Source organism: Cyprinus carpio, chromosome A20 (assembly GCF_018340385.1).
Source record: "Cyprinus carpio isolate SPL01 chromosome A20, ASM1834038v1, whole genome shotgun sequence".
NCBI lineage: Eukaryota > Metazoa > Chordata > Actinopteri > Cypriniformes > Cyprinidae > Cyprinus > Cyprinus carpio.
In genome coordinates, this window is record NC_056591.1 from 441,804 (window position 1) to 469,126 (window position 27,323).

Genomic DNA, 27,323 nt, shown 5'->3' on the forward strand with positions numbered 1-27,323 from the left:
TATAATCACTTGAAAATGTGTGTTTGTCTACGGATGTTTGTTTAGAAAATATTTTGCTTTCCATTTTGTCAGAATGAGGACAATCTGCTTTTGGTGAATACAGATGAGACCAAATGTGTGAGTCCAACACTAGAGGGTGCAGAGCAAGTCCAGAAACTCCAGAGCCCAGCTCTCATCCATACTTAACTCACCCCGAGGAAAGGAAAGGACATTTTATCCAGCGTTTTTGACTCACTCATACGGAGAACAGTAAATTAGACAGAATACACATAAAACACACGTTACAGCATGTTATTCCTCCAAACATTGTCCTAACTAGATTATCAGAGTCTCAGCTAATAACCTCATATGGAAAACTTTTTCTAAGCAAAAAAAATATGATTTGAACTGTTTGCTGATTTTATGCTTATGTCTTCTCATCTCTGTTAGTTCCAGTTTATGTGGTGATGTTAAACTTTTCCTCACCCTTATTTCATTCTAAACCTTTATGAATTCCTTTCATCTGTGGAACAAAAAGAAGATATTCTGAAGTACAGGAAACTCTTTCACATAAAATAACAAGGAACTGCCAGTGGATCTTTCAAGCTTCAAAAAGCAGCATATACTTACTATGAAATTATTATAAAAGTGGTCTATGCACTTTATTTTTGCTACATTTCAAGTTTTTGGTCTTTGGTAAGTCTATTCAATTGTTTGTTTATATATATATATATATATATATATATATATATATATATATATATATATATATATATATATATATATATATATAAACAAACAATATATTGTAGTTTGTCTAACATGTCCAATATTTCATGTTATTAAAATTATTTGAGCAACTTTTTTTTTTCTTTAATATGGAGTTGTAATTACAGAATGTTTCAGTATTTTACACTATTTCTGAAGGGAGAAGATGCTTTAAAGTTTTCCTACAGAGGAAATGCAGCGGATGTGATCTCGGGACGCCCCCTCCTCAAAGCGCCCGGGATTGGAGGGCTGTGCCAGACGAGCGTCCCAAACTTCCCAAAGTCGCTCGTGGAGTTCTGTGGTGCTGGACTGCGTCTGCTGTTCCTCCGAGCGCACATGAAGAACAGGCAGATCGGGACATGAAAAGATCGTGTTTTCTCGTGCTCGTCGGGCTGCTGTGGCGGTGTTGTGGAGCTCAGCAGAGAGGTGAGTGGACCTACAGATCTCGTGTGTGTGTGTGTGTGAGAGGGAGAGCGCGCGCGCAGAGGAGAATGAGCGCGCAATACGCGCTCCCCGAATTCATGCGGCGATTTACTCGCCTGAAATAGAGACTGTATGTAATTTTTGTTTTCTTGTGAAATAAATGGCTTTGTTGTGCGGTCCACTGTCAGAATTCAAACGATGCCATGTATACTTTGAGTCTCCGTGACTTACTACTGATTTAATTAACAACTGAACTCACATTACTGCATCGACTAGACTGCTCATTGTTTAGTGGAACATAATTATTTAGTTCATTTCGATTTAAAAATCTGTTTTTAATTTAAATCAACCATCTGCATGTTCCCATTATAGCTACATAATAATGTATTTGTCTCTGCACTTTCTGCTCAAGCCTGTTACGTGACATTTTCCCTTTAAAAATAGCAATTTTAGAATTATAATTTTTTAAGGACATGACTCAAACAGAGATATTTTTCCTTACTGTCTTTACCAGTGTTTCATTACATTTATTCTTATATTGGCTTAATAGTTAAACTCTGTTATAGAAAAAAAAATCATAAATCATTAAAAAAGTCATAAGATTACTGACAGAGAATAATGTGGTGCAATGAAATTTCCTAGATGTTAGTCATTTGCACTGATCTTCAGCCCTGTTACATTGAAGCCACAAATGTCATGTTATTCATTGTACTTTTATTATTACTTTTGTAATCTACTTTTATCATTATAATGTGTGATTACAAGACAGCTAAACTGAGTGATACTACCAGAATTCATGCTGTTATCTATTTCAATTATATACTGTACATTTCAAACTTATAAACACTTCAGACTTTTTTCACAAAAATAAATTTTTTTTTGCAGAAGATGAAATATCTTTCAGTGAAAATAACGGTCAATATGTTGATGAAAGACCTCATGCTCTCTAACCTTACCCTCTCTTCTGACACATGAGCAGTGGTCTACTATCAGCTTTCTAACAAGCTTTCTTCACTGAGAACCCTTGAATAAAATCAACTTGTGAGCATCAGTGCAGGGAGTGTGAAGTGGCCTTTTAATATCACGCTGCTTTAAATGCTTTGTTAAGATCCATATTGTTTCATTTCTGAAAAAAAAGAAGAAAAAAAACCTGTGTGAAGCATCTATCATCTTACATCTATGTGTCTATTTTGGGTCGACTTGTGTGCTGTAGGTTTTATTAAATGATGTTGGGTATGTTTGTGATCACTGTGTTTTGTGTGTGTGTGTGTTTAAACCAGATGTTGGGAGTATTTTTAGAAAAGTTAGACCAGGCATAGTGGACTAAATGCAGAGTCAGTATTCTCTTGATGCACTAAATGAGGAGACAGAAAGTGTTTCTCCATCTATGTTGAAAAGACCTGCACAGCTGGCCACCACTACCCTGAGAAGATCGTCTATTATTGTTTCCTACAGATCAATGGTAGTTTCTCAGCTGGAGCAGGACTCTGCGGACATATGGGACCTTCCTCCAGAATAGTGTAGTTTTAATTTGACCATATTAACTATAACAATAACCTGCATGTTAGCCAGCAGCCATATCCCCCTGCAGCCCAAGACTGGTTGCCCACTGAAGCTAAGCAGGGCTGAGCCTGGTCAGTACCTGGATGGGAGACCTCCTGGGAAAACTAGGTTGCTGCTTGAAGAGGTGTAAGTGAGGCCAGCAGGGGGTGCTCACCCTGTGGTCTGTGTGAGTCCTAACACCCCAGTGTAGTGATGGGGACACTATACTGACAAAAAGTACTGTCTTTCAGATGAGACATTAAACCGAGGTCCTGACTCTCTGTGGTCATTAAAAATGCCAGGATGTCTTTTCGAAAAAGAGTAGGGGTGTAACCCCGGCATCCTGTCCAAATTCGCCCATTAGCCTCTGACAATCATGGCCTCCTAACCATCCCTATATCTACTGATTGGCTCCATCACTCTGTCTCCTCTCCACCAATAAGCTGGTTTGCAGTGAGCATTCTGGCGCAATATGACTGCCGTTGCATCATCCAGGTGGATGCTGCACACTGGAGGTGGTTGAGGAGATACCCCCTTCTATGTAAAGTGCTTTGAGTGCCCAGAAAAGCGCTATATAAATGTAAGGAATTATTGTATGTGCTGAGGTCTTCATAACTACAAGCTTCAACTCTTAGACTTTGCTGGTAATCTGCTTTGCTACACTAAACAGCTCTGGACCTGCTTGGAAATTAAGGCTGGCCTAAGCTGGTCTTTTCAGAGGGTTTCTGCATAACATGAGCAGTTTGATGTGCTGTCAGAGAGCTTTGTAGTCTCACAGAAATCCAACATCCTCAGAAATCCCCAGAGAAAGTGTTTGAAAGCAGAGGTCAGAATATGCTTACATGTGTGATCCATCATGAGGCTTTTCCTCTTATCAAAATCAATACTGGGTTACTGTGGCACTGAGCTCTGGATGTGATGCTGGTTAGTGGCTCACAGACGCTTGAGGGTTGTACAGTCACAAAGTCAAATTTATTTACTGTCAAGTGATTGTTCACTTCATATGGTCTGCAGATGAAAGACACGACAGATCATGTGTTATGACACATTTGCAAATAAGCATGTCTGATATAAAGAAGCATGTAGATCAAGCTATAAAGAGAAAAACATCTTTGTGGCTATAATGCATGTTCAGGCTTTGTCTCTGTAATACCTCTGTCAGAAAAAAAAAACTAATTTCAGAATGCTTGAGGAGGAAAATCAATAGGTAATTCCACAACGCCGCCAATGAATAGCCCAGTCCGATCAGGTCTGACTTTATCCTGGTCACTGTGACGAACAGATGCAAAAAGTATGCTCTGATGGATTGTTTTCAATGTTTTACCGATTGCTTGATGGTGATTTGCTTGCACGCAACAAGAACGGCCCTTAGGCTTATTTATGTTTGTGCAGAGAATGGTTTGAGTATAATGTGGTGTGGTGCTCCATATTTGACTTTCTAGAAATGTAATGTTTCCATTGTTCCCTGCAGTCGCTCTAGAAAAATTACCTTTAGCGGTTCAAAAGCTTGTCACCAGGGCAATAGAACCAAATAGTGAGAATATTTCCTTTAGCGGTTCAAAAGCTTGTCACCAAGCTCAGGCTCAGTCAGAGGCCCAAACTGAGCAAAAATATGAATTTGATACCTAAATGTACAATTTTTGCACAGTGAAAGTTCTGCGAAGACTTTTTTATCAAGAACCATTTTACCTTCATGTGTCGTTGTATGTTGTTCAGATCAATGTTCAGTTCCTAGATTCTTAAAGCACAAGTACATAAATTATTTTCCTACAGAGCAAGAGAATAAAAAGCTTCTATGACAGACCGTAAAAACCTTTTTGGTTCTTACTGGACATTTTTAATAGAACAGTTTAAAAGGTACCATTCTGTCTTCATCTGCTCACCCTCAATGCCATTCCCAAACCTGTATGACTTTCTTTCTTCTGTTCTTCACATGTCATTAAAAGACTTGGAATGTACTGCATCTGTGGAGCATATGGCCCACTTTTATTTGGCTTTACAGAACTTTAGAGCATCTGTCCTAATTGTATGGAAAATAGGAACATGAGGATTCTTCCGAATGTCTCATGTTGAGAAACGACAGATTGTTCATGTTTTGATGAATTATTATTTTCAGAATGGCCATTTTCTAGGGTTATTAAAGCACTCTTCAGTGAGTAAAGCTGAATAAACTCTACAGTGTGGACCCGTAAGCAGAATCACAGAATGAAGCGAAGGGTTCTGACCTTTGACCTGCATTAGAATCATATGGGGGAAAAGTTAAATCTCCAGACACACACACACACACACACACACACACACACACACATGCGCGCACTCCATGAATGTTTTCATAGGTGGCTCGTGGAACTCCCGAGATTCATAACTCTCCAGGAAGTCACTCTTTTCTTCTTTTGATGCTCCGCTCTGTTGCTTTCTCTTCCCTGCATGTGTCTCTCTCTTCACCTCTCAATCTTTGATGATGGATCCGGTTTCTTTCTGTCTCTCCTCTCTGTCTGTCCATCTGTGTGCGGACCCTCACTCTCTCCGTGGAGTTTACAGCAGCCTCTGATTCCAGATCCTTTACTGACATCTGTGTGTGCTCCGGTCCGGACTAACAGGTGCTAGTGGGAATCAGGACGGACTGCTGATTCAGTTCTGATCTGATCCTCACAATCAAGCCACAATATGATGTCTGCCCCTGGGACAATGTTAGCATACAGCTCTCTAATCCGCATTTAAGAAGTACAGTTTAGCATAATTTAAAAAAGAAAATGTTAATTCATTTGTAATTAAATGAAAATGCTTTATAGTTTAAGTTTATATTAAATTAGCTCAACTTTAGAGTGCTTTTCTGACCTGCTTGGGTAAGACTTATTTATATGTAATTTATAATTAATGCTTAATATACTGGCAAGCATTGGCAAACTAAAATATAATGTTATTATATACTTTTTAAACATTATGTGCAACTTCACATTTATAATGATGAAGCTGCTTTTAGGTGCCTTTACATATTAACTTCAAATGTAATATCAGATAACACTCTACAGTGTTTAGCTTTAGTGTGTTAGTCAACACATCAAAATAAGTGTACTTCTAAAACTTAAACTAATTTGACATTACAGAGTGCTGGAGGAGAATGATGAAGATGTTAAGCATATGTTTTGTGTGATGCTTCTTCCACTGTGAGTGTGAGAGATTGTGCTGTGTGTGTGTGTGTGTGTGTGTGTGTGTGTGTGTGTGTGTGTGTGTGTGTGTGTGTGTGTGTGTGTGTGTGTGTGATCATAATGCAGGTGGAGTCAGTCAGCAGCGCATTCCTCAGCTCAGTGAGCCTATTTGTGTGTGTGAGAGCACAGCTAACATCGCTATTACTCTCAATTTCATTTTTTAGAAAATATGATTGAATTCATAATACTTCACGAGATATATGAGGCAGCAGTCACGCTGTTAGCCGAGGGGAGAAAATCCTTATTATATTTGGTTTATGTATTTTGCCTCGCATTACAAATGTAATGTGTGCGCGCCGCGTCTGAGACCTACGACAACGCAAATGTTAAGAGACGCGGAGGTATGAAATATGAATGCTGTCTGCACGCGTGGCTTTCTCATAGCGCTCTGCGCCGTTTATCAGAGGTGATCTACTGCAGTGGAAATGTCATGTGACGCAGGGTGCTTAAAGCCAGTGTTTTGGTTGGTCCATGCATTAAGTTTGACATTTCAAGGGACGTTGACCAGCAGACAAATGCTGATCAAAAATACAGTAAAAACTGTGAAATATGATTACAATTTCAAACAGCTGTTTTCTATGTGAATATCTGTTAAACTGTAATTGATTGCTGTGATCAAAGCTGTATTTTCAGCATCATTACTCCAGTCTTCAGTGTCACATGATCTTCAGAAATCATTCTAATATGCTGATTTGCTGCTCAAGAAACATTTCTGATTATTATCAATGTTGAAAACAGTTGTGCTGCACAATATTTTTTTGGAAATTGTGATACATTTTATTTTTCAGGATTCACAGATGAATAGAAAGTTCAAAAGAACAGAATTTATTTATAATATATATATTTTTTGTAACATTATACATATATTTACTGTCACTTCTGAACAATTTAATTACTGTGAACTTACTGAATAATAGTGTTCATTTCTTCCAAAGTACCCCGAACACTGAACATTTGTGTGTATTATTTATTATAAATTACAGAAATATACTGTATTGCATTAAATCTAGGAGTAGTTTAGTTCCTGAAGAATAATGACGGAAAATATTTACATTTGATTAAAAACATGCCGCTAGTTTAGCAGCATATTCAATGTTACTGTTTCAGAAAGACTCATACAGAAAATAGATATTTTTTCTTGCTTTTCAGGAAGTCTAGTTACTTCACCTTGCTGTTGGACTGAAGGTCTCTGTGGCACTGACTGTATTTGCCGTGGCTTCTCTTGTAAAACATTAATGCAGTATTGCATCATCTCATATGATGATCTTCTTGTTGTTTGCAAGGGCTTTTAGGCAGAGACCTGCATCCATAGTTGCTCCCCGGACCAGGATGGAATATCAGTGTTCTGGAGTCTGTTGATCTGCGGGTGTTTGTCCCACTCTCGGTGACTCTGAGCTTTGTTTTGTGCTAAATGGATTGTGTTATTGTTGAGGACAGATGTGGGCTTTAATGTCCTGAGTTCCTGCTTTTCTCTGCTCTGCTGTTCATTCTGCAGCTGGAAATGTTTCCAGCACTGACCTAGCCAATATTCATCATTAAATGAGGCATTTTTGTGTGTTATTCAGTGGAGACCCGTGAAGGTTAAAGGAATAATTCACCCCAAAAAGAAAATTCTGACGTTATTTAGCCACACTCATGTCCAGCTCTTTTTGAATGAATATCACACATGGAACGTTCATCTGAAGCACAGTTCTGGGAGCTGATTCAGTTTTGCATTGTAAAGTAAAACATAACAGCTTAACCTTAACACATTTAGTAATTTTCAGTTGGATGATATTTCATAATAGAGCAAAATATCTCATGTAACAGCACATTCTGTCTTCTAGAATGAATTGCACGGAAAAACACTGTAAAAATGAACATTGCATTGGCTGGCCAGACGTATAGCCATTTAGTGCTCCTTAGCTGTGTTTTTCAGCATGCGGTTAGCAAGGCCGTCAGGGGTCTATTACCCAGCAGCCCTCATTTACACACTCCTGTCCTGCAGTCAGCACTTCCAAAGGCTTGAATTACCTGCTTGATTCATGGGAAATAAAAACGTATCAACGACACACAAGCATCTGGTGGCTCGTTCCCGTCTTTGCTGCACCGCCAGCAGTGGAGCGATTGCTAAAAAAATGTCGACCTAAAAATGATTTCTGTTGTAAATGTGCACCTATATTTTGAACAAGGCATTCATGAAGAAAAGTGTTCAGTGCACATTTCCACTGCCCATTGCTGTTGTTTCTCAGAGGACTTCTACTGTTCCTTTACTGTTTTAGACCTTGTTTAACCCTTGTGCTGTGTTGAAAGTCCTTTACCTAATTTGGTGTTCAAAAATTTCCGGCTTACAAATAATTGCTTGTGAGTCTCTCATTGCGCTATATTATCACCAAATGTTGTATGCAATCTAGTTGGATGCAGTAGTTGGATGCAGTCTTTTTTTCAACTTTTTTTCTTTTTGTTAGGACTTTTTTTGTAGTTTTTTTTTGATCTTATTGATTTATGTAGTATTAATTTTTTATTTTTTGTGGTGGTGTGGTGGTGTTGGGTATTGAGACCAAAAGTGCAAAAAATGATCAAATTTTGTTATAAGTTGGTATATTCTGTGTGAGCAAAGTCAGTAAGTTTTAGTCCAATGTGAGAACACTAAACAGCATTTTGAGGAAAAAGAAAACCCTCTCCAGGTCAAAATGACTGGAACGCTATATGAGGGTTATGTACTTTAAGTAGTTTGAAAGGGTTTATCGGGGATTTTCAACTTCTGTTTGCCGTTTAGTCATAGTCAGTAACTGTGTCTTGCAGCATATGAGGATATTACACCTAATAATGAAGTCAACTGTTTCAAAGTTTTCCAGCATGTGGGAAATAGTCAGAAGACAGAGCGAGTAGATGTGACTAGTTGTGTAGGTATGTCAAATTGTGACACTTGTTAAATGGTCTTTTATATTCACTCCTGATTCTTGAAAAAATTACACGACAAAGAAACTAGAAGATTCTTTGTTCAACGTCATCTTCATGTTTCTTTGCGTACCTGTCCATCATAGCTGAAGGTAGATTGTTTAAGTTGCATTCACGGAGCGGATGAGCTCGGATGGGATGGGAGCGGCGTGATTCACCTCACAGACACGCGGCTCAAACTCCAGGGACGGAGAGGAGGAAATGACAGAGTTCTTGTTGTGCGGCTCTGGCCTGCTGAAATGGATTTAACAGATGGACGTGCGCTGTGTTCTTGGAGGAGGTGGGCTTGACAAGAACAATCTGTCCGAGATGTGCACAGTTCTGCTGTTCTCACAAGGGCCTATTATATGCTGTGAACGTGTGGAAGTGTGTGTATGCTGGGAGATACACACAAACACACACACAACTACTGAACACTGGCCCAAAGCATGTTGTGATGCTGTGAATATAGAATCATGTGTAGGTGGCTTTGTGTCGTTCTCTGTAAGAATGGGTTTCTGTAAAACATCCTAAAGCTCAAGCAAACGTACACACTCCTGTGCAGTTTTATTTCATGTTTATTTCATGATTGCGTAGCCCATGTGAAATTAAATACAATATGATGTGTTGCTGAATATTGATGAGGTGGCCTAATGGTTAGAGAGTTTGACTCCTAACCCTAAGGTTGTGGGTTCGAGTCTCAGGCTGGCAATACCACGACTGAGGTGTCCTTGAGCAAGGCACCGAACCCCCAACTGCTCCCTGGGCGCCGCAGCATAAATGATACCCACTGCTCCGGGTGCGTGTTCACTGCTGTGTGTGTGCACTTTGGATGGGTTAAATGCAGAGCATGAATTCTGTATGTCATGTCACTTTACCAAGGCTGCATTTATTTAAAAAAGAGAGAGAGAGAGAGAGAGAGAGAGTAAAACAGTACTATGGATTTATTTAGAGAGGGTAGAACAGTACTAAAAACAACTAAAAAAATTAAATAAATGCAGTCTTGGTGAACAGAAGCGACTTCATTAAAAACATTTAAAAATAATAATATTTCCTAGCCTTTGACAGACACTGTAAATGTGGATGGTCATACAGTATGTTAATGAGCTCATTGACGTGTTGTCATAATCATCATGATTTCTTAAAAAAAGTTGTTTTTCAGTTTAATTTTTGTATATGTTCTGGATGAAGAAAATAATGTGATTTAACAAAGTAACAGATGAAATGATAATGGTATATACAGTACACAGGGCCAGATTTACTAACAGTTTGTGCCGGTTCAATCTCTCTTTTGGTATTAAAAAACTGCTGTCAGGATTTACTAAAGACACGCAGTGAAACATTAGTAATGAAAATGTGTTTTTGCAGCTGATCTTATTGCATATGCAGTTGTTGTAGTTTCCCTTTCAGATGCAACATTTATGGGCAGAGAGTATTTGAATGAATCATGAAGTGTGATTTACTAAGGTTTGATAGTCAGTTTACTGGTGTTTGCACCATTATTTAACACCTCAAAAAAGTAGGTATTTTCCCATTTTACATTTTTTTATGGCTGCGGTAGTTGATCATTTGAATGATATAGCAATAGAGGGCCAAAAAGTTTCTGAACATCTGGCACACAATGAACAAAATACCTCAAATACCTCCAAAAACAACTAATGGTACATTCATCAAAGACACAATCATGCTGGAGCAGCATGGCCTTTCTCGAGGGCACAGTGTTGGTCTCAGAAAGTCTTCAGCTCAGTTCAGTTCTCACTTAAGATCCAAACACGCTTCTACCACCAATCCTGTAAGAAAGCACTCAACCGCTAGATCAAAGAGGACCGGAGAACCAAACATACCCAGACCCAGATCCGGCCCACATCTGGCCCGTGTGAAATCCATGCTTCACCTTCATGTCATTCCAAGCCCATATGCTATTTTTTTTTTCTTCTGTGCAACACACACAAAAAAAAGACATTTTGAGTCTTTGCCCAACTCTTTTTCATACATTGGCAGCTTATGGTGATTCACTGTAAGTAATATGATAGCAGGAGTAGGCTGATGTATGAAATATTATTCTCTGGTAGCTCTGAAATCTTTACCGGCACCAAGTTGGATGTTGAAAGACATTTGAGAATGAGGTTTATAATTAATCTGTCCCTTACACAAAGCATCAAATGGCTTCAGAAGACTTATATAATATATACAGAAGAGTGTAGTGAAATCCTTGAACACTATGCTGGTTTGGAATGAAATTTTCTGTGTATTGGAGACCGCTGTACGACAGCATGTCTGCAGGGAGAAGATCTGCACTCAGAAGGCAAGGCTACATCCTCTCACTTCCCCCAAAATGTGTCCTACTGTTTCATATGGACCCTATTAAGAAAAAAGCAGCTCTGAGAGAAGAGACTTCCTTCGCAAACTGCAGTCTAATGGCTCTGAAGGCTGTTGACATTCCCTCATGCAATGAACTCTGTGAAACAAAGCAGCAAGGTTACTTTGTTTCATTCAGTTCGAGCGATGTAACATGATGCTCATTGTTCAAGCAGTTGTGACTTTGACCTCATTTGCCTTTGACCTTTAAAAGCACAGAAAACGATCACTGGACTACTGAGGTAGACTGAACCTGAGTCACAAAACAACATAGAAGCTTGCAAAGTAAAATGGCTCTTCTGTAATGATATCAACATGCAACACTCTCCATATGGAGGTCAAAGAGCTGCATAAGAGGTGAGTTGAAGTCCTGCCATAAAAGAGCCGTAATCTACTCTTCAGCATGTTAAACAGTGGACTCATTCCTTTTAAAATGCAGCGTTTGATGTTAATCAATTCACCACTCAACATCCTGCCATAATTGTCAGGCATTTTTTATGGAAGTACTTTATAGGCTGATATGTGTTCAGCTCGTATAAAGAGCCAAAAAGAAAAGAAAAAGAGATGGATGAAAGGAAAGTCTGTTTATAGAGTTTGATCCAATATTTTCTCTTCCTTGTACCATCATGCTTCCTCACTATATTGTCCTCAGAGTATAAAACGTTACTAAACGTTAATCAGGAGACATTCCACCAAGGAATGTTTTATATTTTTCTTGGTCAGTTTAAGAAAGGACTTGCAAGACTTTTGAGTTTGAACTCAACTCAACGTAGATATGAAGGTCTCCATTGTAACTGTGAGAGTGAGATTCTTCTAACCCCACACTAAGATCCCAGAGCACTAACAGTAATTCTGTTTCAAGTGTGAATCTTAACTGTACAATTAGGTCGTATACACTTACACTCTAAAAAATTGATTCAGGGGACCTGTAACCACAACTAAAGTAAATGGTTGTCAGCTAGTTAAAAATTCTAATTGAACAATTTAATTAAACCTTTTAAGTTGCAAACATTATTTGGCTGAGTTTAGTTGTTGATCATGACATTAACTTAATATTTTGTGTAATTTAAACTCAAATTTTTGCATTAACTGAATTTTCTTTAAACAAAACAAAACAAAAAGTAGTTGTAGTAACTTAATACAATTGTCTTGATAACTTTGGAAATGAGGTGGTGTATTTCTAGTTCCCAGCATGCTTTGCATAGAACTGTATAAGGCAAATAGTATGGAGACAGATTAGTCTCAAATATAATTCACACAAAAAACACGATTCACACATGCGTAGACAATTTCACATGCATGAAACCTAATTCACGTACACACAAAAAAATTCACGTGCGTGAAAAAAAAAAAATATAATATGCACAAAAAGCAATTCACATGCGCAAAATATAAATTATATATTCATAAAAATACATTTCACAAATGCAAAAACACAATTCGTAGATATACAACTGTGCACAAAAACCTTTGAATGTTTAAAATGTACGAGTGTCTGAATGTACAAATCGTCATTTTACTACGAATCCACTCGGATTTGTGTGTGTGTGTGTTTTTGAGACTTTCCTGGCAGAGCTCTCTTCCCACGTGGGTCTGTCGTACTCTTTAGCCAAAATCAGATGCGAGCTTACCATTCAACCAATCATATCATAAGCCACTGAGAGTGCATTCAAGGAGCATGATTCTGCGCACCTTTTGCGCAATATGGATTAATTAGAACGGAAATTAAGCCCTTTACATCAGTAATCCCATAGACAGTAAAAAGAAATGGACACAGCGACCCAATTGGAACTCAATTGAGACAAGTGAAGCCCATTTTTTTAGCGATTTTTTAGAACTTCCGTTTCTGACGCGCAGACTCAAACTAAGCTTGATGACGTCAGCAACCTGTCTGACAGATGTAAATCTTCTAGTAGCTGTGGTAACTACTTCAAACTGCCTGCGTTAATCTTGCAGAGACGGCGAGCTTGAGCGGGGAGTCTTTGGTGTGAGTGAGCAGGAGTAAGTATTCTGATTAATTATTTTGTATAGTATTTTTAAAATGTAACGCCAGGGCTTCTATGGGCTTCTCTCTTGACGTCTCCCCGATTGACTGTGAGCTTCTGAATGCACTCTCGGTGGCTTATGATATGATTGGTTGAATGGTAAGCTCGCATCTGATTGGCTAAAGAGTACGACACACCCACGTGGGAAGAGAGCTCTGCCAGGAAAGTCTCAAAAACACACACACACACAAATCCGAGTGGATTCGTAGTAAATGACGATTTGTACATTCAGACACTCGTACATTTTAAACATTCAAAGTTTTTTGTGCACAGTTGTATATCTACGAATTGTGTTTTGCATTTGTGAAATGTATTTTATGAATATATAATTTTATTTTGCGCATGTGAATTGCTTTTTTGTGAATATATTTTTTTTTTCACGCACGTGAATTTTTTTTTTGTGTGTACGTGAATTAGGTTTCATGCATGTGAAATTGTTTACGCATGTGTGAATCGTGTTTTTTGCGTGAATTATATTTGAGACTAATCTGTCTCCATAAATAGAGGCTGTTTCTCAATTCCAAGAACGCAAAGAACGGACTTGTGTTCTCATGGAGACCGGTCTTGGTAAGCTTCCTTGGTAGAACGAACTCGGAAGGACGCGAGAACACAGAACGCACCCTTATGAGTATTGAGATGTGCTGCGTTCTTGCTTAACTGATCGCATAGTCACAAACATAAGCAGCGGCCAATTAACCATAAATATAACATAACATTACAAACAAATAACTTATTAATCATAACTTATTAGTCATAACTTATTAAAACATGTCATACTATTATAGATAATATTTACATACAGTATAATTGTATATCGGTTTATTTTACAGCGTTATATGTTTAACTATGACTATGTTATGATTAATTTTAATATGCCAATAAAAATACTGGAGACTTTCTCCAGGTCTTTTAACTTTATTAAAATTAAGCAAAACAAAACGATAAATGTTTACTTTCGAGAGCCGTCAAGTATTTGCGAGAGCGAGTTTAAAGCTTGCAGGCTTCCGTACACCGGCCGCCCGCGACGTCTTCTGGGATTTCTAACGGCTCGATTCTCTCAAGTCTGCACTCGATGCATCCTTGATATCAAGAACACATCCGGGAACTTTCATGCGTCCTCTGTACTTGCGTTCTTGAGAATTGGAATTGAACTTCGATGGTTAATGATGACGTAGAGCAAGAACACAAGGACGCAAGATCGCTGAAGAACGCTGAATTTTTATTTTGAGTACTCAACTTAAAAATGTGTTTACATTACAAATTATAACGTTTTCTAGGCATGCACACTTAATAAAATAATTAGTGAAGGATTTGCTTTTTCATTCATAGATTGCTATTAAATTTCACAAATAATTACAAACAAATGATAAGTAACATTGAATTAAACATGAAATTAAACATGGAAACATGAAATAGTATTTTCTCATAAAACAAAATAACTAAATAATAATAATACATTTATAGTGCAAAATTCAAAATGTAAAATTTCCCATGATTTATTTGCCAGCTTAAGAATGATATAATATAAATGAAGCATCAACTGCTCACACAATGGATGATTTGCTCTCCATGTATTAGAGTAAAAAGAAATCCATTGCAATTTCATAAACTCAGAGTGTATGTCTACATGCACAGATACAGTAACTGTTATATAAGCAGATGTGGTTTCTTGTTAACTCTAAAGAAATGTCCCAGTCTCATTAAACACTGAACACACATACTAGTCCTTCAAAGACACTTTGAAATTGTCCTTTAAAGTGACATGTGTGCCAAGCTCAGCATGGTATGTAAAAGGTTTGGAAACTGTTCCAAGGCTTAGACTTTTCATAAGTTTCCATGTTTTGTTTTTATGTCATATCCGAAGCCTGTTCCTTCCTGTGTGGGTTAATGTGTCCAGAGAGAATACGGATCCCAAAGCTGAAACAGTAGAGGAAGTCGTAGAAGTTTTTTAAACCCTACACATCATTTGCTCAATCAACCCCTAGATAAGACTCAAGCCTGAAGGAATGTGTTAGTGTTGGCCAGACAGCAGTATGAGGAAACAGCAAGCACGTCTACCTTCAGAAACCTCGCCAGCTAAATTATAAACACCACCTGTAACCATTATGCTATAGATGTCTGATTTTTCAGAGGACTCAGACTGATGTAGACATATGTTTCCCTCTCTCTGTGTCGAGGAGTGATCCATCACATGAACTTTACAGCTCAGGTGATCTAAATAAATCAAGCCATAACTGAGCAAAGATTGCAGGGTCCTGTGGTGCCAGCCAAGTAACTGTTATTAAAATAAATGGAAATGGAAAGGATTGCTCTCTCCCAGTATATTAGACCCGTTAATAACACAGGAAAGAAAATTAAATTTCATGGGGTCTTGTTTGTTCTCTTCCTGGAATAATTATTGAAATTGTCTTTAGCATTTCCCCTTCAGGAAACTACTGAACCACGGTTTCCACTGTTTGACCAGAGTTTGTTGTAGTAGTTTGTGTTATATTGTTAGCTTGTTGGGTAATTTTGTGTCTTCTTGTGTAGCATTATTAACAGCAAGAAAATGAAGAAGAAGAAAACACACACACACACACACACACACACACACACAGACACACACAGGGAACCACACACACAAACCACACACCTGATTTACTGCTAGTGAGCCATCGAAGATCACTTCTGGAAAACTAGTTCAGAGTGTAGAAACTGATGTTTGATATATCAAGAGAAGCAGAGCAGGGATTCACTTTGCAAAGTGCTGTCATTTGTTTTTGCATTTTCCTATTCTAAATGAAAACCATACCTCAGAATATCATAATGAGCAAATTATACCAAAATATATAATTTCAAAAATTCCCAATTATGTCTGTTCATTGTTTGCCAAGTTTTTACATTAAGAGCAGTAAATTTCTTTGTTAGGTTGGTTTTGTTTTTTTTTTTTTTTGTTTTGAGAAGTGGGTTGTTTTATTTTATTGTTTTTTCAAAAAATACAAGACACACATTTCTGATTTTAAACCTTCCTGCTTTAATTACAACTACATTCACATTTCATCAGTTCTTTACAAACTGAGGAACAGATACTGCCCACAGATATTAAGTTGTAAATAGCTGGAGATGTTCCTTTAAATAGACATTTGTTATGCTTCAAGAAAACACTCTTCACTGTGGTATTAAATATCATAAAGCACAAAAGTGTCTTAAGTGTCAATTTTTTTGAAATTGAGATTTATACATCATCTGAAAGCTGAATAAATAAGCGTTCCATTGATGTATGGTTTATTAGGACCATATTTGGCCGAGATACAAAATCTGGAATCTGAGGGTGCAAAGAAAAATCAAAATACTGAGAAAATCGCCTTTAAAATTTATACAGAAAATTGTCGCGACGTTTTTAGTTTTGTCCAAATGTGTATCTTTTAGATATGAGATTTTGTTTTTTTATATTTTTAGTGTGGGATTTTTAAAATGTGTTTTTGTGGAACAGATATTTTTACTTAATATCCTAAGAAAAATCAATAATTTTGACCCATGCAATGTTTTTTTGGCTATTGCTAAAAATATACCCCAGTGACTTAAGACTGGTTTTGTGCTCCAGGGTCACATACAAATATATTGAATATAGAAAAATTATGGCAAAAAAGAAAAAAGTTACACTTGTCACATTTATCCCGTCTTAGTTTTATTTTCATGGACTCTTATTTTGTTTCTCTTCAGTTCCTGTTTCCTTTGTTCTCTTTTCCTGCCACTAGTTAATCCCCATGGTTTTTGGATTAGGCTAATTAGATCAACCTGTTTGTATTCTGTCCGGGTTTTTCCAATGGAACGCTCACAACAAGTGGAGGGGAAAGTCTGCTCAACCCTCGCTCAAACCAAAGTTGAAAATTGAAGATGGCTGCTTCCTACGTGAAAAATAAGGACAAGCTATAAATACTATAATATTTATAATGCTTCTGAGTCACATCCTCATGCTGCCCAGCTTCTATCTGTGGAACATGGTTGCTATGGTGTATGTGAGTGTCTGCAATTACAAAATATAATGCTCCTGTTTTTGCTAACACTGCTATGCTAACATGAGTGAGAACCATTCAGATTTTTCTGACTTCTCTACTGGAACACAGAGGCCCACTTGGGTGTGAGGTCATGTCCAGCTCTGAAATCTGACTTCCCGAGGTATAAATGCATGCCGCGCACGTCCTCAGGTTGTTCTGCTTGGTCAAGATGTCGTGTGTTGTAATGGACAGAGAGCTTTGTTTTTTTTTTTTTTTTTTTTTTTTTTTTTTTTGTCAGTGCATTACCTGGTTTTGTTTTAATAAATACCGTTTTGTTACTTGAACCCTTTTTGGACTTTCTTCTTTTTCTTTGGACGGAAACGTGACAATACTTTAAATATGAAACTGAAATGAGTGAGTCATTGAATCATTCATTCAAACCGATTTATTCCAAACGGCTGATTCATTCAGCAACACACCAAGTTTATAAAATAGGCAATTAAAGCATTAACCCAGACTGATTCGTTCCTAAAAACAATGAATCATTTCAGAAATTACACAAACTGTGTTGGTTCTGAGATTCAACTGTTGTGTTGTGAGTCAGTTTCTAAATATTTTTCCAGAGCAAACAGAGCAGAAGAAAGAACAAAATTGAAAATATTGTCTAACAATGTATATAACTTACATGTAAAACTTAAAACATCGACCTATTTTTATGTATTCAATATTTTTTAATTAATATACTAACTGATTTAACAGTATAAAACGGTGATGATCTGTAAAATGAGAGAGACAATTGTTCATCTGTGGTTAAGGCTGTTCTGGTAGACAAAATTTGATTATTTCAACTCTGTTGGATGGAAAGCGATGTACAGATGGCCCCGCTAGCGCTATCGGTATGTAAAATGTAGTTATAAGGCGCAAGTAGAATAGATGACTTCTCCGCTGAAGTGAACTTCATTGTGAGCTGTTAAATGAAATTAATACATGGAGGTTGTGCAGGATGTGCCAAATGCTTGAAGATCCTCTAACAAGGTATAAACAAAGGGTATTGCTCCACGGGGGGGGGTGCATTTGTTTCTCTTCAGTTCCTGTTTCCTTTGTTCTCTTTTCCTGCCACTAGTTAATCCCCATGGTTTTTGATTAGGCCTAATTAGATCACACCTGTTTGTATTCTGTCGGGTTTTTCAAATGGAACGCTCACACAAGTGGAAGGGAAGTCTGTCCACCTCGCTCAAACCAAAGTTGAAAATTGAAGATGGCTGCTTCCTACGTGAAAAATAAGGACAAGCTATAAATACTATAATATTTATAATGCTTCTGAGTCACATCCTCATTGCTGCCCAGCTTCTATCTGTGAACATGTTGCTATGGTGTATGTGAGTGTCTGCAATTACAAAATATAATGCTCTGTTTTTGCTAACACTGCTATGCTAACATGAGTGAGAACCATTCATTTTTTCTGACTTCTCTACTGGAACACGGCCCACTTGGGTGTGAGGTCATTTCCAGCTCTGAAATCTGACTTCCGAGGTAAATTGCATGCCGCGCACGTCCCTCAGGTTGTTCTGCTTGGTCAGATGTTGTGTTGTACATGCAGCTTTGTTTTTTTTTTTTTTTTTTTTTTTTTTTTTTTTTTTCATATTTGCTTTTTTTGTTTTTGTTTTATTAAGTTTTTTTTTGTTGATTGATTTTTTTTCTTTCTTCTTTTTCTTTGGACGGAAACGTGACAATACTTTAAATATGAAACTGAAATGAGTGAGTCATTGAATCATTCATTCAACCGATTTATTCCAAACGGCTGATTCATTCAGCAACACACCAAGTTTATAAATAGGCAATTAAATCATTAACCCACCTGATTCGTTCCTAAACAATGAATCATTCAGAAATTAAACACAACTGTGTTGGTCTGAGATGCAACTGTTCTGCTGTGAGTCAGTTTCTAAATATTTTCAGAGCAGAACAGAGCAGAAAGAACCAAAATTGAAAATATTGTCTAAAATGTATATCACTTAATGTAAACTTAAACATGACCTATTTTTATGTATTCATATATTTTTAATTAGATACTAACTGATTAAGTATAAAACGGTGATGATCTTAAAATGAGGAGAAATTGTCATCTGGTTTAAGGCTGTTCTGGTAGACAAATTTGATATTTCACTCTTGGATGGAAAACTGTACAGATGGCCACGCTAGTCGCTAGCGGTATGTAAATGTAGTTATAGGCAATAGAATGACTTCTCGCTGAAGTGACTTCATTGTGAGCTGTTAAATGAAATTATTACATGGAGTTGTGCAGATGTGCAATGCTTGAAGATCCTCTAACAAGGTATAAACAAAGGGGTATTGCTCCACGGCAAAGGCAAATTGCATCTTTTGTTCATTTGTTTGACTCTGTGTGTGTGTGTGTGTGTGTGTGTGTGTGTGTGTCCACAGCTGTATGTGTTTATGTGCGTGTATTGCTTCACTTGCAGAAATTCTTGACCTGATTGTCCTGAACCCCAAGTAAAAAAAAACAAACAAAAAAAAAAAACTGTCTAGACAGTTTGTGCCCTTTATGTGTGTGTGTTTGCTACCCAGACTGCAATACTAATCTGCACGGTTTCCTGTTTATGGAAGTGGGGATGGTGTCGGGAGCCCCAGGGGGAGTTGTTAGGTCTGTTTCCTTCTCCAGTCATATCATAAACATCACATTATGGCACGTTAAAAAAAAAAACACCCGGTTTTATTCCTGTGAGATAACATGCTCAGTGGAGACCTGTGGATGTTTCTTTATCATTTATGGTGTATGTTTGACTGATAGGATGCACTTTCCATGAAAACAGAGTACAAAAGGCTAGAAACGTGTTTTCTTTTCTACAGACGGTCAGTGAAAGGGCTGCTTTATCTTCAGAAACTGTTTATCATGCACCTCAGGAGGTCAAACTAAATATTATATGAGCTGTTTATTTTGGACGTGTTTTGTTGTTTATACAACCCCGTGGACATGATGTCACTTCCTGTGTGTCATCATGGTGCAAAATGAAGGGAAAAAAAGAAAAAAAAAGCACTGTGTCAGCTCTGTCTGAAATCACATACTCTCAGAGTAGATACTTCTTTTCAAATAACATTTTTGTAATTACTTAGCAACAGTTAAAAGGTATGTTTAGTGTAGTAGATTACTGACAAATTGTTGTACATGATGAATATTGTAGTTAGTAAAATGTTTAAAATTACTAATTTTAGGAAATGTATTCTGACTACTTTTTTAATTATTTTTGTTTTTTGTTTTAAACTATATTGATATCAAAAGCAAAGAGAAAGAAAATATTTGTTTTTTTATATCAATATTATAAAATGCATTAAACATGACATTACACCAGGGTTTCTCAAACTGGGCTTAATGTAAGAACTGCAGTGAGTTTGTGAGGTGATATAAAGTGAGTAATTAATGAAATCATAGTCACAGAAAATCATAGAAGACATAGTGTTTCACAGCTATACATCACCAGTAACTTTTAAAATTATTTGTTTCATAATTGCTTGATAGGTGCTTTTCCTCCCAAATTCAGAAGCATGGATCACAAAATTATTTGCACGACATCTGTGAATTAAAGCTAAAAGGTATGACACAGTAGGATTTTTAGAAAGGATAATTAAAAGAAAGAGAGAGAGAGAGAGAGAGAATAACAGAATAATTAGGGAGAATCGTTAAATTGTTAATAATTCACTTACATTAAATAATAAATATTCATATGTAATCATTTAATATGTTATGTAATCCATAAAGTAACTAATCTGATTATAAGCATTTTAAAATGTAATAAACTCTAATTACGAGTATACTTGGTTTTTTGGACTCTGATTACATAACCCAGATTACATGTAATCAGTTACTGCCCAGCACTACAGGGGTAGGCAAGTTCGGTCCTAATTAGGGTCACCAGATTTTTCATGGTGGAATAGGGGACGGGTGGGCAATATGACCATATATACAGTTATCTGTTATATAAAAAAGAACAAATAAACAACTTACAAACTAAGACAAATACGATAGAGAGTTTATTTAATATGTATAGTTTTTTTTATATTTATTTTTTTATTTGATTTATTTTGTTGTTTGATTAAGGTTTTTAATTAGGCTGCTGCTCCTTTAAGACTAAACACATGGATGTAATTTACCGACATATATCCGGTCTCACCCACCCGACTGTATTTACATGAGATACTCCACACGATGGACATTTTGACAGCTGTGTGTGTATTTGACAATTCAGATGCAAGGAGAACTGATCGTGTGTTATTCAGCATGATTCCACCTACCCTGCCATCACTAACTGCATGTTAATCGATAATGAATTGTGATTGGATGGTAATTTTGTTCTACAACAAGATGGCTATCTTTGATTAGGCTGTTGTCGCGTGACAGAACACTGCTACTCGCTCTAATCTCCCAGTCGTAAAGACATTTTGATATATGGGACCAAACATGATGATGCTACATGCAGTTTTACAAGTTGTTTGAATTAAAATGTTTGTTGGCAGTGTGTACACAACCACCCTAAAATGATAAAATGGATTTTGTTTGATCTGTTCAAATATTTACCCCTTTTTTAAATCAAGCTGATCTCAGATGCCTATCTCTGTGACGTCACAAAAACAGGCCCCTCCCATAATAGTTTGATTGACAGTAGTGTTTCTGTTTCAGAATGGACTGGAATGAGGATTAGGTTTGTTTTTGTTTTTGATGGGAATGTGAGCTTGATATATGTGTATGTGTTTGTTGTTGTTATTATTGTTAATGCTTAAAGCTTAGAAGTATGTTTTTATTTTTTATTTTTTTTAAAAGATGTTACAGGTGTTCCTGTAGCTCAAGTGGTAGAGCAATGCGTTAGCAAGCACAAGGTTGGGGGTTTGATCCCCGGGAACACATGATAGGTTAAAATTGATAACCTGAATGCACTGTAAGTCGCTTTGGATAAAAGCGTCTGCTAAATGCATAAATTTAATTTAAATTTTTAAATTTTTAATTAATCTTTGAAAATCACCTTTCCTAATAATGTGCTAGTTACACAATGAATGCGGCCAAAGTAAACAGTCCCTCAGAGAGTGGCTCGGAAGAAAGGGGCGGGGTCAGCAGAGCTCATTAACATTTAAAGGAAAATGCTACAAAACGGCTTGCTCTGAAAAGAGCTGTTTTTGACAGGGTAAAAAAGGTGTTTTTAACATTACCATTGAGAAATTTTGACCAAAGTATGTTAAAGACTTTTCATTAAGACCCTAAAGAATCATATCAACTTGTGGAAAATGGGCATCCTATGACCCTTTTAATAAGTTGGGACACTAAAAATAGAGTTGAAATGCAGAACTGTTCCTGGAAAAACGGGGCATCTGGTCACCCTAGTCCTAAAGAGCCTCTGTCCTGCAGAGTTTAATAGCTCAAACCTTAAAAAATAAGCTCACATGCCTATAGCCTTAGTAATCCTGAAGACATTGATGAGCTGGTTCAGGTGTGTTTGATTAAGGTAGGAGCTAAACTCTGCAGAACGGCGGCTCTCTTGGACCGAACTTGCCTACCCCGGACTACTACATAGGAAGAAAGAATGTGATGGACCAAGAATTCCGGAATGGCTGAGACACAACACGAGTAGGTTTCCCACGTATAGTCCCTATGTGGACAAATATTTGCTTACAATTACTGTACCTTTCATTTTTTTTCTCAATAAAATTGTAGGTAATCTTAGTATTTTTTTCTTTAGTGCATCATTTTCTGTGCATGTCCTGATATGTGCCTCACACTTTGAAAAACACTGATCTAGATATGCCAGTCTATTTCCATTTATTTCGCCGAAAAAATTTAATAAAATAAAAAATAAACGTAATGGGACACAGATTTGTACCGTTTGTGGAAAGAGGCAGAAATGTACTTGTGATATCAGAGTTTATAAGAAATATTAAATCAAATGAACGGCAAAAAACTGTTTTGCCACTTTAAAGGCAGAACTGTGCTGTGTGTAGGTTTGTGTGGAGTGCTGCGCTGCTGTATTTGGCTGTGATGGAGTTTCTCTCAGCGCTGGCCGTCGGCCGGCTAGATTGATGTCCATTTGTGGTAGCTCTGTGTGATGACTGATGTTTGTGTTTGCCAGGAGATGCAACCTTGACTGTGATAAAGCACAGAGCTGCCATCAATATACGGTTACTTCCACAGAATCAAACTTTGATCAAGATGGTTCCAGACACAAGAAGCAGAGAGGAAAATACAGCTGAAATATTACAAAGAGGAGCAAATGTTGCCTGTAAAAAATGAGTGTGGGGATGATGATGAATCATAATTGTACATTTCAATTTAACATCTTCATCTACTTTGCTTTTATTTGGCTTCATTATTCCTTTGCTTGTTGGTTGTAACAAAAGAGTGTAACCAGAGGCATTGTAAAGCAGAGACCGACCAATGGTGTGACATGAATAGGAGAAATCATAACTCCTAATAAAGTGGCTGTATCAAGAATGTCCTGCACGTTTCATTATATTTTAGATTGCTGATTTTGCATACTGTATATTATTGACACAAAATCCTGACTAACAGTTTTGAGGTTTTGGTCTATCCCCATTATGTTTTGTTTTGTATGCCTATGCATAGTGAACTGACTTGCCTTAAATGGACTTATGTCTAAACTAAAAAAGAAAGTATAAGTAGTACACAACCCTCAAAATTCCTGAAAAAAAATGGCTTTGCCCACATCTAAGTCAGTCTGGCTGTTTTGATGTGTTTTAATAATAGCCTAGACAGTTAAAGTTATGTATTCAATACTGTATCCAAACAAAGAAACTACACTAACAAACATATTCACACTCTCACACATACATACTGTTAGAAACAGAGAATTAAGCTGTTGAAAGGAGTCAGGAGTCAAACCATCATCGCTGTTTTACAACGGGGTCTACAGCTTATTCTAAACCAATGTTTCGTTAAGTTAAATGTATGATACTTGCATTGCCTTGGCTGTTGAACGAGCGTCTGGATACAGTCTCAGATGAAAGTCTTGATGTTTTCGGTGCTGTTGGAATTGCAATCGCATCTTGAAGAGTGATGAACTCTAAAGATGTTATTCTGACTCAGTGGTGGTCGGGAGATTTCTATTTCGGGTGAAAGTTTGCAACATGGCTTGCTGTGACTTTGAGGTCCTGCCGGTGCGGGGGAAGCCCTGCGGGTCACGGTTGGACTGGATGTCCAAGAGGCAATGGTAAGAGCGCAGAAGAAGAGAGAAGAGAGAGAGAGAGCTGATGTAGTGAGGCCTTTTAACTTCTGTGGAGGTCACAACTCCAGGGGGTCAGTGAGCTTAAACTTTAAGAGGGAAAGTTTACAAAACTTTGTCTTCGGGCAGTGTGTTTTGCATATGTAACTGGATTGGGTGTTGATGCAAAAACTATTAAAGATTCTTAGAATACATATAATATAATATAATACACACTCTCATTCAGATCATCAAAATATGAATTTGTAGATACCAAACATGGTATATGTAAGGTTACATTAACCAGTGGTTCTATCATAAAGCATGCATAAAACAATATACAATACAAAAGACGATATACAAGAACAGTATTGTATATTGAACAGTATTATATACTGTATATGACCTGGAGATACGCATGTTCATTCATAGAAAGGCTTTGCTATGAATTAATGAAAGAAGTCTTCATACTGATAGTCAAAAGCCACTAAACCAAAGAATCACACAGAAACACACACACATATGCATAGAGTCAGTGTTGGGAGTCAGGGGGCGGCAGTGGAACAGGATGTTCTGATGGTAATTTCAGCTCTGCTTATGTCCTGTTAATCTCTCATATTACACACTGAAGCGCAGCGGTCCTGCAATGGTGTTGGAATTATAGTGTTGTGATCTTGTTTTTTTTTTTTTTTTTTAAGAAGACAGAAGAAGTGGTGGAATGCTTCATAATAATAAACAAGTGATGAAGAAAAAGAAGAAAGGAAGGAAAAGGGGAATAAAAGCATGTCCAAATGCAAATTACAAGTGTCATTATCCTCTATTAAGGAAGTCGTTCATCTTTAAGTGCCATTCCGTGTTTTGTCACCATGGAAACAGTGATGTGTTGTACAGAATGACAGAAACAAAGGTGGAAGTTACACACACACACACTCACACACACACACACACACACACACATACACACGCACGCACGCAACAGTGATGTGTTGTAAATTCACATTAAAAGATAAGACCTGGCTAGGAACATTCATTTCTTAACATAGTACAAAGTACAGAATATAGCTCAAGAAATGTTTTCCTGGAGAGTGTGTGTGTGTTGAATTTGTTTTTGTTTTATGAACAGTTTACACAGATATGCATTCTCCTAATGAGGCCTTTAATTAAATATAGTGCATTTTAAGTTCACTTAAATCCAGCGGTTATTATTAGCTTTCTAAAATGTTAGAAAGCTGAAATCACTCTAACTTGTGTGTTCTAGAGAAGCAAATAGCAGCGCTAACATCCTCAGAGCTTGTGTTGGTCTGTCTTGGATGGTTTATAGTGTTACGCTGTGTTGACTGGATGGTTAAGGCGGGCGTGTCTTAGCAGAGGACTACTAATTAGTTGAAACTAGGCGATGTGAGCTGATAAGGACATTCATTTCATAGGTGGGGAAAGTTATCCTGATGAAAGACTTTGACAATAAACACTTCTTTAACTGTGAGAAATATTTTAGCAGTAAAGCAGCTCGTGTGTCATTAATGAGGCCCTGTGTAGGAGCACATGATCTGACCTGTTCATGTGATTGAAGGCCATAGATTTAACAGTATAAAATCCATTTCACCTTATGGAGAGTACCGTAACCCCCTTACACAGTTTGTGTGTGTGTGTTTGAGAACTCAAGACACACACATAAACAAAAGCTCATCCTAGACTTTGATAAAAAAAAAAAAAAAAAAAACATCAGCGAATCCCACCTTGAAATCTGTCTCAGCAACGCACACACACTCCGCTCGGAGGCTGATTGAACACGGCAAGATTGACAGGTTTTATGGTGCAAGGTGATACAAGTGTGTCATCACGAGTTTATCAATATAAGTGTGTGTCAGATGCTATGGATGTGTGTTTGGTGTGAGTGTGTGATGTTGCAAAAAAACATATTCTTATATATAAACATCCATAAAAATGATCCATTTCCCTAAGAAGCAAAATTGCATAAGTCCCCAGAGGAAACGTTTATTGTTCACATGCTGCTCTTTCAAAGCTCAGGAGACTTAATAAAAACTCATAAATGAGTCAGTAGTCATCATGCAGCAAGAGAAGAGAGCTGTGAAATGAATGTGGTCAGGTCACTCGGGTCCTGAACGCTCAGGTCACTTTATCAGGTCACTCGATCATTGGCAACTTTCTAAAATTCATTTACGTTTATTCATTAAGTAGACACTTTTATCCGAAGTGACTTACAAATGAGGAATACAACAAGCAATTCATGATCTTTATTCTTGTTCCCATGTTTTTACTAAGAAACATTGATTAAAACAATCATTTCTTGTAGTGTCGAGTTTTGCAGGTTTCATTCACATCATTTGAAGGCAGGATCTTGTTTTTAGTCGGAGGTTTCATCATGTGCATTATTTCCTCATGCAGGCATTGTTGATGTTAGATGAAATGTTTGTATGTCTGAACGGACAGCTCGGCCCGACTCGACCTGAAAGAGCTCAGTTGTTCACAGCATCATCATGAATGCACACAGAAGATGAGGAGCGGGGTGGGAGTGAACGATGGAGAAATTCATCTTTGGAAAGGCATGTCTCTCAGCTGTGAGGCCTGCAGACAGAGAGCTTACGGCTCCTGACGCCCCACGCCGCATGAAAGAATAATTAGTTATGTCAAGCTGTTAGAAGAATCAGCCATATCAGGATATGAATGAAGGAATGAACGCTGATATCGATCTGCCCCGGCGATAACCCTGAACTGTGTCCCAGTGGCACCTACGGATCAGAACGCTCTCGGAAACATGACAGGTCTTTTAGAATAATTTCATCTGGATTCATGATTATACTTTCAGCTATCTGGAGCTACAAATGCATCTCCAGTGTGCTTATAAGCCACATTTTCCCTTTT

At 37.4% G+C, this 27,323-nt stretch overlaps 1 protein-coding gene across 1 annotated transcript in view; it reads left to right on the forward strand.

Moving 5' to 3' along the window:
* Nucleotides 1–955: 955 nt before the first annotated feature.
* LOC109058224 (laminin subunit alpha-2-like) overlaps nucleotides 956–27,323 on the forward strand; it is a 182,467-nt gene continuing 156,099 nt past the window's right edge. The window contains exon 1 of the mRNA XM_042777209.1: nucleotides 956–1,173. Within this exon, the coding sequence (XP_042633143.1) occupies nucleotides 1,107–1,173 (67 nt within the window). The 5' untranslated portion in view covers nucleotides 956–1,106. The remainder of the gene's footprint in view (nucleotides 1,174–27,323) is intronic.